At 38.4% G+C, this 15597-nt stretch overlaps 1 protein-coding gene across 3 annotated transcripts in view; it reads right to left on the reverse strand.

Moving 5' to 3' along the window:
- KLHL8 (kelch like family member 8) overlaps positions 1 to 15597 on the reverse strand; it is a 36942-nt gene that overhangs the window by 16705 nt on the left and 4640 nt on the right. Inside the window, exons 2-3 of one of the 3 annotated variants that reach the window (XM_008052353.1) lie at positions 7296 to 7844; positions 4503 to 4689 (exon numbers count right to left, since the gene is read on the reverse strand). In XM_008052353.1, the coding sequence (XP_008050544.1) occupies positions 4503 to 4689; positions 7296 to 7844 (736 nt within the window). The remainder of the gene's footprint in view (positions 1 to 4502; positions 4690 to 7295; positions 7845 to 15597) is intronic. The other 2 variants (XM_021709685.1, XM_021709686.1) reach the window with 2 other exon arrangements.

Below are 15597 nucleotides of genomic sequence, written 5' to 3' on the forward strand. Positions count from 1 at the left end.
TCTCTAATCATCTCTCTCCTGTTTCCATGCTCCATCTGCTCACGCAGGAGAAGCTCATCCCTCTAACTTAGATTCACTATGTCACAAAACCTTCCTCGCTCCATTTCCAAGCCACATTCCCAAGTGACCCCACATATCCAGAAGGCGCTTCCCTCCTTGCCCACTGAAGCCTCTTCCTTCCCTGCGGTGTCCTCCTCCTTCTCTTCCCACCTCTACTGCCTTAAGTCAGGCCCTCGGCACCTGCTACCCAACCACAAATCCTGTCCTCTCTCATCACTTAAGTAGCATTTTTGCTTTCAAACTGACAACAAAGTAAACTCATTAAAAGGCACTTTCATATCTTTCTATGACTTACATCAGTAGTTCTTTTTGCTTTGTTTTGTTTGAGTTGGAGTCTCACTCTGTTGCCCAGGCTGGAATGCCGCATGCTCATGGCCAACACAGTGTGGACCCTCTGGGCTCCAGTGATCCTTCCACCTCAGCCTTCCAAGTAGCCGGAACTACAGGTGTACACTACCATGCCTGGCTAATTTTTGATTTATTGTAGAGAAAAGGTCTCGTCAAGTTGCCCGGGCTGGTTTCGAACCTGCAGGCTCAGGCAATTCACTCGCCTCAGCCTCCTAAATTGCTGGGATTACAGGCTGAGCCACCGAGCCCCGCCACACATCAGTAGTTCTTAAAAACTATAGTTGATGCCACTGAATTGTACATTTAATTTGGGATGTGCAGTTGTACACTTAATTGTACACTTAAACATGGTTAAAATGGCAATTATGTATAAAAACCACAATTTAAAAAACCAGACCCTTGAGTGTGATTCAGAATCACTTGAAAGGCATAACACACAGACTGCTGGGCCTGGCCCCCAAAGGTTTTGACTCAGCAGGTCTGGGGCAGCTGCATTTCTAAGAAGTTCCCAAGTGAACACCAATGCTGCTAAGGCATGAGCAACTTCTTCCTTCCCACCTTGAGAAGCACTGACTGCCTTACAAGGAGAGCCTTAGCACAGCACAAATAAACCTTCCAGAATCTAACCAAATCTCCTCCCTTTCTCTGAAACTTCATGCTCCTGTGACAGACACATAGTGTTCATCCTTGGTGTTCCTGTAGTGCTTTTAGAATTATCATTCACTTAACACACAGCCTTGCAATGATGTATTATGCTGATTGACACCTGGTAACAGAGTCTATGTTAGGTTAAGACTCTGAATGAAGCATTTATGCACTAAAAAGGACTACCACAGTGCCTGGAATGCACTAGACAGTCAATAAAAGTAAAATGAATCTAGCATCCCTCACCCTAACTGGTACTCAGAAGAGCATACATTTATTATTCAAAGGCTGAGGTTTATTTTCTCTGTAAAACCTTTTCTGACTCCTCCAAGGTAAAAATAACCACTTCTTTCTTTGTACATCCCATCATCCCTTGTGATTATATAAAAGTAACTGTAATACTCTATTGCATTTATTTATTCAAGCATCTATTTTCCTAGACCTGACTACAAATTCTTCCAAAATGAGGCTGGCTGTATTCTATCAGTGTCTGTGTTTCTAATGCCTCACCCAGAGCCTTCCACAAAGTAGGCATTTACTACATGTTTGCTGAAGGACTGCATAAATGAATGACTGGGAACGGTTTGTGCTATCTTCTCCAACTGATTCAATGTTTTAAGTAAAAAAAAACTTAAAATCGGAAGAAAATGTAAAGATGACTTATAGATAAACTGAGGCCTTGAGAGATTAAGAAATTCACCCCAAGTTACAGATGTTTAATGTCAAAACTGGAATTATAATCCCAGAGTATAATCCCGATCTTTGATTAGATCATCTTTCCATGGAAACTAGTATTGAGCTACATAGGTCACCTAGGAACATGGCATGGAAGAAAGTAAGGAGATCCAGGTACAAACCCTTTCTCTGCTGTTTGTCTATGTGGCCTTGAGCAAACTTTTAACTGCTCTCATTCTTAGTCTCTTCATACATAAAATGAAATAACACCATCTATCTCATAATGAGGGCCAAATCCTTTGCTAAAACCTACCACATAAAGTTCTTGCAACCAGGTAAGAGATCATGTATATGAGTATCTAATTCTGGCACATAACCTAGGATGCTAAGATGTTTGAATTCCATTGTGAATTTGAAGAATTTTATCAGATATCTTGACCTTCTGAAAAACTAAAAAAAAAAGTATACAACTAAAAAAATTTTATTCCTAATAAAATAAATAACAGCGCTTTTCATGTTAAAGTAATTACTTAGAACTACTTCTTCATAGGCAGGTGTATGACTTTCAGCCCTTTTTTTTTTTTCCTTGGAGTCAGAGTCTCACTCCATCACCCAGTCTGGAGTGCAGTGGCACGCTCATGGCCACCCCAGTGTCGACCTGCTAGGCTCTGGAGATCTTTTCGTCTCAGTCTTCCAAGTAGCCAGAACTATAGGCGTGCACTACCACACCTGGCTAATATTTTTATTTATTGTAGAGACGAGATCTCGCCAAGTTACCAGGGCTGGTCATGAACCTGCGGGCTCAGACAATTCACTCGCCTTGACCTCCCAAAGTGCTGGGATTATAGGCTGAGCCACCAACTTCACCAACTTTCAGCTTTTCTTTTTTGGAAAGCAGAATTTATTGAGAGGACAGAAAAGCTCCCAGGTGGGAAGGGACCCGTAGGAGTTGCCTCAACCTTTCTTTATATTACCTAGTAAAATTCTATTCTATTCATAATCAAGCACTGCCTCTCGCAGTTGTTGTTTTCAGACTATGTCAGAGACCTCATTATCTGATAACTGCCTACTTAGGCAGCACCATATGTAGGAAGTCTCTATCCAGAGTTCCTCTTCCTAAATTTCTAGACCTCACTTACATTCCCTCATCCCTCAAATATGTTACTCTTTGTAAATTTTTTTTTTTTTTTTTGAGTTGGAGTCTCACTCGGTCGCCCAGACTGGAGTGCAGTGGCCGCTCCCGGCCACTGCAGCCTCGACCTGCTGGGCTCCGGCGATCCTTCCACCTCAGACTTCCAAGTAGGCGGAATTACAGGCATGCACTACTACGCCTGGCTGATTTTTTGATATATTGTAGAGATGAGGTCTCGCTGCCCAGGAGGGTCTCAAACCCGCGGGCTCAGGCAATCCACTCACCTCAGCCTTCCAAAGGCGCGGGATTATAGGCTGAGCCACTGAGCCCGGCTAATATTTTTATTTATTTATTTATTTATTTATTTATTTATTTATTTATTTATTTTGAGTTGGAGTCTCACTCTGTCGCCCAGACTAGAGTGCAGTGGCCGCTACTGGCCACTGCAGCCTCGACCTGCTGGGCTCCGGCGATCCTTCCACCTCAGCCTTCCAAGTAGCCAGAATTACAGGCATGTGCTACCACGCCCGGCTGATTTTTTGATTTATTGTAGAGATGAGGTCTCGCTGCCCAAGTGGGTCTCGAACCCGCGGGCTCAGGCAATCCACTCATCTCAGCCTCCCAAAGGAGCGGGATTACAGGCTGAGCCACCGAGCCCGGCTAATATTTTTTTTTAAAAGTGATACTTTTTACAGTTTAATGTTTAGAGAATAAAGAAGACAGCATAAACTCTTTTCTTGGGAAAATATAAAGTCTGCGAATTGTGACAAATAATGGTGAAACTGCATTCCTCCTAAAATATAAAGGTTTTTGATTCTAAGAGTTTAATATGGTCCATTATACAAATGTCACGTTTAGTGCCTTTCTTTTGATTTGGCAAAACAAAAAACCAAACATTTAAATATGCAATATATTTCAATATATAGCCACACTTGGCACCAGGAATACAAACTTAAGTAAGATACTTAACTGTCTATTTTTTTTTTTAATTGGAGCCTCACTCTGTCGCTCAGGCTGGAGTACAGTGGCATGCTCCTGGCCACCGCAGCCTCGACCCGCTGGGCTCCGGTGATCCTTCTGCCTCAGCCTTCCAAGTAGCCAGAACTACAGGTGCACATTACCACACCCGGCTAATTTTTGATTTATTGTAGAGACAAGGTCTCTCCAAGTTGCCCTGGCTGGTCTCGAACCCACAGGCTCAGGCAATTCACTCACCTCGGCCTCCCAAAGTGCTGGGATTACAGACTGAGCCAGCCAGCCCGGCCAACTGTCTTTGAAGAACTCAAGACATGTCAAATGAATAAACTACAACCCAACATAGTAAAACAAATGCAAAGTGCTCTAAAAGCACAAATAATACAGGAGCTACTTCTGCCCAGAAGAATTAGGGAAGATCTACATGGAAGCAATAGGCTCCTCAGGATATATAGGGCTTATTATGACTTTTTAAAAAAATAGCTTATTGGTAAAACTATCTAAATCATACACAGTAAAAATTATGAATATATCTAAAACCATACTTGCCAATTATTACTTTAAGGTAATCAGACACTAATTATCTTACAATTAGTTTGGGCATGTATAAACAACCCTCAAAATACAACAAAGATCCTTCCAGAGGATCAATGAGCAATTTAATTACCAGCAGTATGCTTCCTTGGAGTAGTCCGAACGGAGTATTCAAAATCAGGCACTGCTCTGCTACTCAAATGAAGGTGGTAATTTCTTGCTTCATCCAATAAATCTCTACATTTTAGATTCTGCTTGACAATCTGCTCTTTTGCCACAACACCCATAAGAAAATCAACTGGCAACAGTGGCAGGCGAACCTAGGATCACAAATAGTTGCAATATGAAATGCTGGTGGAAGTCGGACAGTTCGTTCTCCACTTTCACTGCAGTATGTTCTCTCTTGAAAACTTAACTACTGCATAAAGTCCTTCTGACATGTTAATGAATTCAATGTGTCAAATTCTAAAGCAATTTCCAGTACTGGTCTGGACTACATCTACCCCCTTTAAATACAGGTTTGTGTAGACTAAATAAAATAATTCATTCTAATTGCTTACTTCTTTTTTTTTTTTTTTTTTTGAGTTGGAGTCTCCCTCGGTTGCCCAGACTGGAGTGCAGTGGCCGCTCCCGGCCACCGCAGCCTCGACCTGCTGGGCTCCGGCGATTCTTCCGCCTCAGCCTTCCGAGTAGCCGGAATTACAGGTATGCACCACCACGCCTGGCTGATTTTTCTATTTATTGTAGAGATGAGGTCTTGCTGCCCAGGTGGGTCTCGAACCCGCAGGCTCAGGCAATCCATTCACCTCAGCCTCCCAAAGGCATGGGATTACAGGCTGAGCCACCGAGCCCGGCTTAATTGCTTACTTCTAAAGGTGATGCTGACATAATCACTAAAGGAAAGCCACAATCAAAACACACTTGCTATGCTTTGTTCTTTTGCCTTTTTAAGTTAAGATGGATCATGGGGAAACGCGATGTATTTCTTACTTTAAAATGCAAACATCACATCTGAAACAAGTGTTGTTTCCTTCAAGTCTGTGATCTTGGAAGTCCATATATAACTCAGGAGTGTACCCCCTGGGAGGAGAGGCATTCACCATTCCTGTCTTAAAGATGCACTGACTTTCCAGCGGATCAAAGAGATGATCAAAACAGGTTGAAGTTTCTTTGAGTAAAAAATCCAATCTCTCCCCACAACAAGATCCCACTGCAGTAGTCCCTCTACTACTATCCCTTGAATAGCCTGCTTTATAATTTTTTAAAAAGTACATATACACAAATAAGATATAGTGGCAAGGTAACCAGGCAAAGTGGGGACCAAAGTCGGGCCCAAACTTTACCTGTACAATAACCATTTGTATACCTAATCCTGAATTGTATCCCATGTCTTTAAGAATATATAAAAAATATATAATATATATATAAAAATATAATAAAATTTTGTGATTGCTTTTGTTGACAAACCTACTTCCAAAATAATACTGAGAAGACCTAAACACTGGTGATTATAAGCACTTTCATTCTCTCAATATTTATTAAAACCTTTGATAGTGCTATTGAGAAATTTTATATTATTAAAAATTGGCGTACTTATCATTGAGTACTTTTAGCAAGCACAGTTTTAACAAAGCATTCAATTTTGAAAAAAATAAGTAAATAAGGACACTCTTCCTTTAAGTAACATCATTTTACTTCTCAGGAATGAAGGAAAGAAAAAAAGGGAGGGAGGGAGAGAAGGAAAAGGAAAGAGAAGGAAAAGAAAAGATACAGACCCAAAGGGCATATTTATTAACTTCCTGTCCAAGTAACTCCTGTTGATAGTTAAAAAAAAAAAATAGTAGTAGTAGTAGTAGTAGTAGTAATAATAATAATAATGATAACATTTCTGTGGTTTAAAAAAGTTAACCAGGTGTGGTGGCGCATGCCTGTAGTTCCAGCTACTTGGAGACTAAGGCAGAAGGATCACCTGAGCCCTGTAGGTGGAGGCTGCGGTGGCTGTGAGCGTGCCACTGCACTCTAGCCTGGGTGACAAAGTGAGACTACAACTCAAAAAAAAAAAAGTGAAACTATGATGAGGGAAGAAAATGGAAAGTGATGTCTTACAGTTCTTTCCATAAGTCTATATCCATTAAGAATAACTGTACTTTCATTAGCAAAATAATTCATTAAAATTTAGAAACTAGGCAACCCCTTCAGGTACCCTCCACTGTGGGAGTTTTTCTGTCCTCTCAATAAATCCTGCTTTCTACAAAAAAAAAAAAAATTTAGAAACTTAGGCCAGGTGCGTGGTGGCACAAGCCTGTACAGTCCCAGCACTTTGGAGGCTGAGGAGACAGAATTGCCTGAGCTCAGGGGTTCAAGGCCAGCCTGGGCAACTTGGCGAGACCTCGTTTCTACAATAAGTCAAAAATTAAGCTGGGCATGGTGTGTGCGTCTGTAGTTCCAGTTACTTGGGAGGCTGAGGCAGAAGGATCACTTGAGCCCAGCAGGTCGAGGCTGCAGTGGCTATGAGCATGCCACTGCACTCCAGCCTGGGCAACAGAGTGAGACGCTGATTCAGAAAAAATAAAATTTAGAAACTTCATTATAAAACAATAGTTATACATTATAGAGCTGTTTCCTCAGGTCCCTTTCCATTAGCATAAATAAAGTATTAATTACTATTATCTCAAAGGAATATTTTAAACATTCAGGTTAAAAAGTGGAGAATGATATTGCTAATTCAAATGTGACAAATTTAGACTCACCCTTAAACAGTAGAGCAAGCGAATAAGTAAAAGAGTTAAAGTCATTTTTATCACTGTATTAACATTAACAATTTCTATATTCCTTAAAATAATCTATACTTTTCACAATAAATAAAACATGCTGATTTGCTTACCTATTGCTTCATTTATAAGCACAATCTTAGTCTAGCCCCTACCTGTGCAAGTGTTTCATCCAACCATTTGGAATGATGCTGAGGATTGGCAAGAAGCCACTTGATGGCAGCACTATAGACCTGCTTTTCATTCTCAATATTTAGATCACTGGAGGATAGAAGCTTATGGAGGTGCTGGGGTGACACACTTACAAAGTCTTCACACTCCACAACTTCAGTAAAATGTTCACAGGCATACTGATCCGCCATGTCCATTAAGTCTATTCTATTGTGACTTTCTGCAAAGGCTCTTACGGCCAGGCAATTGGAGGGATGGAAATGTAACTTCATGTATTCACAACAAGCTCTAGCCACCAGTTCAACCTGCAGAATACAGGCTGCATATAAGAGAGGCTGGACGTTGTCCACAGTCAGAGTGAGCCGTGAAGAATAGACAAACTTCACCAAGTCTTCTATGGCATCACCATCAAAATCTCTGATTTCAATCAGTGTTTGCTTGGCTTCAGCCATTTCGGAGAGAAACATGGCTCTGAAGTAGGGAATAACACAAGCCAATACTAGCTTGTGACAGGAGATGAGCTTTGAGCCAACCTGTTCAAAACAAACAAACCAAGAAAGACTTAGTTCAATATCAAAACCAATTTCAGATCAGCACTGAGCCTGTGTTATAGCAGGGACAAAAATTCCAGACAAATTTAGATTATTTGTTTTAATGATGTAATCCCTTGGTCACTTACTATCAATCTAGATCAGTTTCTTAAAGTCAAGATATTTTCTTCTTCCAAATTAGCCATTTACCTTTTATATACATCAATAATATACAATAACCTATGATATTGTATAGTCTCATATTTCAGGAACTTTTGTGAATTAATGAGAATATAACAGCAAATATCATTTAGCACTTACTACATACCAGGTACTATTCTAAGTGCTTTTTATATACTAACTCATTTAATTGTCCCAACAACCCTATGAGTAAGTGCTATTATTATCCACAACTTATCAATCAGAAAACATCAATATTTAGTAGCATTTATTATGAGTTCAACTGAGGTTTTTATTTCTCTATTTATATTATTTTGAAATAAGATAGTTCATATAAAAACAAAAAAAGTACTGAAATCTCACCACTACACTTGCTGAAAAATTAGATTGTTTCCAACAACAATCTGAATTCCTTTGTGACTATTATTCTCTACAGATAAATTCCTATTAGTAGAAATACTGCTTCAAAGAATAGGTACAGTGTGACTATATACTGCCAATCTGTCCATTTCTCATCTACTTACAGTAGTTATGTCATATTCTGAGTATTAATTTGTTAAAAGATAGTTGCAAATTTGATGAATGAGAAAAATCTCATTATTTGTTTTTCTTTTAATAAGACTGAATCATTCATAAATTTGGGGCAATTTGTATTTCTTCTATGAACTAAGAATTTTCTTTCTCATTTATTTGTAAGAACTCATACAATTAGAGTATTAGCCATTTGTCATATATATTTCAAACTTTTTTATAATTTGCTATCAATTTTATTCTCTCCCTATAGATTTTTATATAATCAAGTCAATCTTTTTATGCCATCTTAGGTACCATGCTTGAAATGCGAATTACTTTAATATTCCATTATTTACTTCATATAGTTTTTCTCCTTTTATGATTTTACGTTTTACACTTAAATCTTTATTTAATCTGGAAGTCTTTTGAAATCTAGAAGCTTTTGGTACTGAGTAGGCAGATATCTTTTATTATTAATATGGTATTTATTGAGTTGTCCTAGCACTTTATAACACATAATTGAATACGAGTAATAGTTACAGTACTGTTTTTAACAATTTCCTGTTTTCATGTAGTATTGTGATTATATAATAAACTTATAGTTGTCTCATTATTTGAGAACTAATTTTAAAATGAGAACTTCTAAAGATAAGACCTGAGGACCATTATGATGTCTAAATAGTTTTGCTTATGAAAGCTCCTCCTCCAATCTTCTTTTATTAATGTGAAGGAAGAAAGATTGTCACCTATTTCAATAAGTCTGAGACAATCATTTCTGTCTGTTATGCTATATTCAATTTTTTAACAGAATTCACAAGGCAGGCTTTAGAGTCTATGGAGACGGAAGTTGTAACCTAGACTACAACATAACCTCGGCATGTTTTCAAATTCATTTTAGTTCTGAGATGGCATCTGAAATCTGATATGATATAATTTTTAAATAGCCTAAGTATTTCCTTTTAAAAACTATAGCCACATGCCATAGGATTCAGTTTCTATGTAAATATTTGTACATCTCACATGACATAAACCTGCCTAATTAAATAACTTGCCAACACTCTCTTATATAACAATACTATAAAACAGTGTTCTTCAATTTCTAGATAACTATTGTTTTAACAGTCTTCCAACCATGCTGTATAAATCAATGGCCAGCAAGTTATTTTCCTGTTGTTCTTAATGAGACATTGCCCATTCTACTTTAATTTCTTGATTCAAATAAACTAAAATGTGGCCATTTAGCACACATATACACAAACACAGATCTTTATGTCTCTTGTATGAAATATGAACAGTAAAAAATCTGGCTTTTTAAAGCATGGATTCTCCTTTGGTGTTATATAGTTTCTTGAAAGTCTGTATCCACATTTTTTTCCTTTGGTACATAAAAATAATTATCAGTTACCAAAAAACATTTCATCAGAAATTTGAAAATGAACAGAATCAAAATCTGAAGACTTGGAAAAATGGAAACCACAAATGCTACAAAATATAAGACATTACTATATAATTTAAATTTTATATAACCACTATGATATATATCCATGACACTAGTGAATTTTCTACTTTACACTTTCTTTATTAGATCAGTGAATAATCCACGATACTGTTAAAAGAAAAACCTTAGACAAAATAAATTTAACAGAATTTACCTGAGCAAAAAACAATTCATGAATCGGGCAGCCCCCAGAACCAGAAAAGGTTCAGAGACTCTGTGCTGCCACATGGTCAAATATTATTTATGGAAGAAAAAAGGAAAGTGACATACAGAAAACGGAAGTAGGTCTAGAAACAGCCAGAATGATCATGGCTCCGCATCCGCCATATTTGCACATGGTTTATATGCCTGGCTGCCTTTGATTGACGGAAACTCTGTGACCCACACAACAGTTGGTCACAGTCTGTTTACACATCCAGGTAGGCTATAGTTCAACCTCTAGGCCAAACTTAAACGATGTGAGGAGCCAGCTTTAGGTGAAACTTAGTTTCACAATACTGGGGGGTAAATCATGCCATGCTTAAACTTAAGTTTTGAAATATGTAGAACATCAACATTAATAAAAAGATTCCTTAGATTTTGCTTAAAAAGCTTGCAATACCAACTATTAATCAAAACTTTGAATAATTTCCCATAGATTAGCAAATGTGAAACAATAAGACAAAGGCTTTTAGATTAGTAAACACTTGACTACCAAGATGGGGATGTTGTGGGGAGATGAGGGACACAGGAGGAAGTCAAACATGGTTCAATTTTTTAAAATTTTAATGAGCTTATTTGAGTATTCCATGATTCATAAATTGAGCAGCCCCAGAGGTTCAGTGGGGCCCCACTGAGGTGGGGAGGAGGGGGTAATATTTATAAGGTGTTTTCAAAAGCAAAATGAAGACAATATTGGATTGGTTACTCTGGAAAGTCCATTGTGCTAGACTTACTTGGCAGTTTCTGAGAGGTCCGAGGTCAGTTTGTGGGTTTTTTGGGGTTTTTTTTTTGAGTTGGAGTCTCACTCTGTCGCCCAGACTGGAGTGCAGTGGCCGCTCCCAGCCACCGCAGCCTCGACCTGCTGGGCTCCAGCGATCCTTCCACCTCAGCCTTCTGAGTAGCCGGAATTACAGGCGTGCGCTACCACGCCCGGCTAATTTTTTAAAAATTTATTGTAGAGATGAGGTCTCACCAAGTTGCCCAGGCAGGTCTCGAACCCTCAGGCTCAGGCAATCCACTCACCTCAGCCTCCCAAAGCACGAGATTACAGGCTGAGTCACCGAGCCTGGCTAGTTTGTGGTTTTTGATTGGCTAAACTTGAGTTTCATTTTACTGTCTATCTAGGAGGAAGGCACTGGAGCTGTCTGGGCCTAACAGCCTCCTAATTCATGATTTTAAAACATTTTACCATTTTCTTTCACATCTTTCATTTGTACTGCTAATGGAACATTTAGGTCCAGGCATCAAAACTGTATAACAAACTAAACAGAACTATGCTTAAAAACAAATGACCTGCCGGGTGCAGTGGCTCACGCCAATAATCCTAGCACTTTGGGAGGCAGAGGCGAAAGGAGTGCCTGAGCCCAGGGGTTCGAGACCAGCCTGGGCAACTTGGCAAGACTTGGTTTCTACAATAAATCAAAAATTCAGCCAGACATGGTGGCTTGCACTTGTAGTTCCAGCTACTTGGGAGGCTGAGGTGGAAGGATAGCCTGAGCCCAGTAGGTCAAAGCTGTGGTAGCTGTGAGTATGCCACTACACTCCCAAACAGAGTGAGACTCTAACTCAAAAACAACAACAAAAACCTGCTGAATTGAGATGAAATGAACTAAGAAGAAAAAAAAACTGGTTAAACAAAGAATGTTAAAAATTCCATTGACTATAAGTTCTGACTTACAAAATGAACTATCTGCAGTGAACGTCACTTACTTTTCAAGTTTTTTTCCTTACTGAAATACAATCAACGTGTAAAATCATGAAAGCACAGAAAAGTATAAGAAAAAAATGTACAATTCAAATGATGTCAAACTGCTAGTGTATGCTTTCCAACTTTTTTTCTACATTCTTGAAATACAATAGAGATTTTCCAGAAATCTGCAATCTTTTCTCAAGGTTCTGAAGCCGTCTGTAACCCTCATGCATTTTGGCTATGTGCTGCACTGTACAGTAGATGTAACAAGTTTATCTAACCATTCTGATATTGGTCAGTTAGATTATTTAAAAATTTTCCATGTTTTAAACACAAACTGTATCTTAGAGAAAGTTTTTTCAGCATTTCAGAATATTTCCTTGAGATAAAAATCTCAAAATCAGAATTAATAAGCCCTCCAAACAACCTCTGTATAGCTCTTGCTTGACACATCCTGTCAAACTGTCTCTCAAAAACACTGAACCAACCTACTCATCCAACAAAGTTTGAGAATGCTAACTTCAAGTTTTCAAAAGCTCAAAATAAATATTTTAAATAGTCAATATACTGGAAAATGAACAATTTTTGACTGATTTAATCTTCTTTCTTAGTTAAAACTTTTCAAACCCTTGGCCATTCTGTAAACTGCTCTTTTGTGCATTTGTTCTTATGTAAACTCACTTCAGTTCTAGGTATTAGGCTTATAATTCCATTAGCACAGACTGTTAAAAACCATTTACAAACATACTTTAAAAATTTTAGGTTGGGTTCAGTGGTTTAGCCTGTAATCCCAGTACTTTGGGAGGCCAAGGCGAGTGGATTGCCTGAGTCTGTAGGTTCGAGACTAGCCCGGGCAACTTGGCGAGACCTCATCTCTACAATTAAAAAAAAAAAAAAAAAGACGGGTGTGGTAGTGCATGCCTGTAGTTTTGGCTACTTAGAAGGCTGAGGTGGAAGGATCACCAGCACCCAGCAGGTCTATGCTGAGGTGGCTGTAAGCGTGCCACTGCACTCCAGCCTGGGCAATGGAGTGAGACTCCAACTCAAAACAATAACAACAAAAATTAAACAGCTACAACAAACAAAAACTAAAGTATATTAGGATGACATGTTTATAATTATGCCACCTGACTTTACTCAAGTAAAGTGTTTGAGAACTACACTGAAATAAAAGTACAAAAGACAGTGAAACAGAAAACAAAAAGACTTAAAAACCCTATAACCATGTCTCTTCTTATAGACCTTTATAAGTTATATTATGATTTTTCAGTTTAATCTCTTGTAATTTTGTCCTTTTAACTCTATTAGCTATTCTTTTCAATAATCCACTGACTTTAGTTTGAGTTGCCAAAAAAAAGTATTCTACTACCAAAGTCAAAAACAAGAAGGTTTGAGATGCACAAGACCCCAGATAATGTCATAGCTTATAGTGAATTACATCACTGTGTCTAGCCACTGTTATACAACCTCAACCAGTCTTACTCCATTCATTTTAAAAATGTACACAATGGAAACAACAATTCAGGCAGTATTTGGGAAGGGTCAAATGAACAAGGACCTAGGGTTATAAACACAGTCACAAACCACATAAGTATGTTTCAGTCAATGACAACCTGAATGTTTAATGGTGATTCTGTCTAAGAGTCTAATACTGTATTTTTACAGTACCTTTTCTGTTTAGGTATGTTTAGAAAACAAATGCTCACCATGGTGTTCCTACAGTCTTCAGTACAGTAACACAATGTGCAGGTTTGTAGCCTGGGAACAAAAGGCTACACGGTATAGCCTAGGTGTGCACCAGATTACACCACACCTAACAGGCAGCTTCAATACAGCCATGTGTTGCTTACGGATGGGAAGACGTTCTGAGAAATGTGTCATCAGGTGATTTTGTTGCTATGCAAATGTCATAGAGTGTACTTACATATACCTAGATGGTGTAGCCTACTACAGACCTAGGCTACATGGTGTAGCCTGTTGTACAGGCTACAGACCTGCACGGCATATGACTGCTGAATACTACAGGCAACTGTAACATGATGGTAAGTATTTATTTATCTGAGCATATCTAAACACAGGAAAGGTACAATAAAAATACAATACAAAAGATAAAAAATGCCACACCTGTATAGGACACTTACTCTGAATGGAACTTGCAGGACTGGAAGTTGCTCCAGGAGAGTCAGTGAGTGAGTGCCAAGTGAATGAGAAGGCCAAGGACATTGTTGTACACAACCACAGACTTTATAAACACTGCAGACTTAGGCTACACTAAATTTATAAAAAATATTCTTCTTTCTTCAAGAAAGTTAACTGTAAAACAGACTCAGTTACAGTTAACTTATTGTGACTTTTTTACTGTATAAATTTTTCATTTTTTTAACTTAACTGTTTTGTAATAACACAGCTTAAAGCATAAACACACTGCACAACTGTACAAAAATATTTTCTTACTTTATATCCTTATTTTAAAAGCTTTTTTCTATTAACTTTCCTGTTTTTGTTTTTTGGTTTTTTTTTACTTTTTAAATGTTTTGTTAAAAACTAAGACACAAACACACACATCAGGCTAGGCCTATACAGGCTCAGGATCATCAATATCACTGTCTTCCGCTGCCTCATCTTGTTCCACTAGCAGGCTTTCCAGGCCAGTATCACCATAGGACTGGTGCCTTCTTCTAGAATACCTCCTAAAGGATTGGCCTGAGGCTGTTTTACTGTTAACCTTTCTAAGTAGGAATACACTCTAAAATAATAATAAAAAGTACAGTAAATACATAAACCAGTAATGGAATCACACATTATCATTAATAAGTATTAGATACTGTAGATAATTGTACATGCCATACTTTTATAGGGCTGGCGGTGCCACAGGGTTGTTTACACCAGTTATCACCACAAACATGTGAGTAACACATTGTGCAGGGACATTATGATGGTTATGCCACTAGGTGATAGGAATTTTTCAGCTCCATTATAATCTTATGGGACCACCATTTTATTTGGGGTCTGTTGTTGACCAAAACATCTTTAGGGGGCACATGATTATACCCACTTCTAAGCAAAGTGAAAAAGATCAAAATACTAATTTACTAGATGAATGGATGAAGTAAAGGTGATCATAATTTAACACAGAATCTCAAAACTTTTAAAAATAGAATGCTTACATGTTAAAATACAGGATCACTTTCTCCATTATCATTCCTCTTCTATTAGGTTATGTCTATGCTATGTTCTGAATGTTCCCCAAAATCATGTGTTGACACTTAATATTTACTGTGGTGGCATCAAGAGGTGAAGCCTTTGGGAAGTGATGAAAGCATGAGGGCTCTGTAAGCATGAATGGATTAGTGCCTTATAAAAGAACTGGAGGGAACTTGCATAGGCCCATTTCGCCCTTCCTCCTTCTACCATGTGAGAACACAGTGTTCCTCCCCTCTGGAGAATGCAGGAACAAAGCGCCATCTTGTGAACAAAGAAGACATCCCTCATCAGTCACCCAACCTAGTGGCACCTTGATCTTAGACTTGCCAGGCTTCAGAACTGTGAGAAATAAATTTCTATTATTTATAAATTACCTGGTCAGTCGGGCTTGGTGGCTCAGCCTGTAATCCCATGCCTTTGGGAGGCTGAGGTGAGTGGATTGCCTGAGCCCGCGGGTTCGAGACCCGCCT

This window comes from Carlito syrichta, unplaced genomic scaffold (genome assembly GCF_000164805.1).
Source record: "Carlito syrichta isolate Samal-C Ts95f unplaced genomic scaffold, Tarsius_syrichta-2.0.1 Scaffold273549, whole genome shotgun sequence".
Taxonomy (NCBI): domain Eukaryota; kingdom Metazoa; phylum Chordata; class Mammalia; order Primates; family Tarsiidae; genus Carlito; species Carlito syrichta.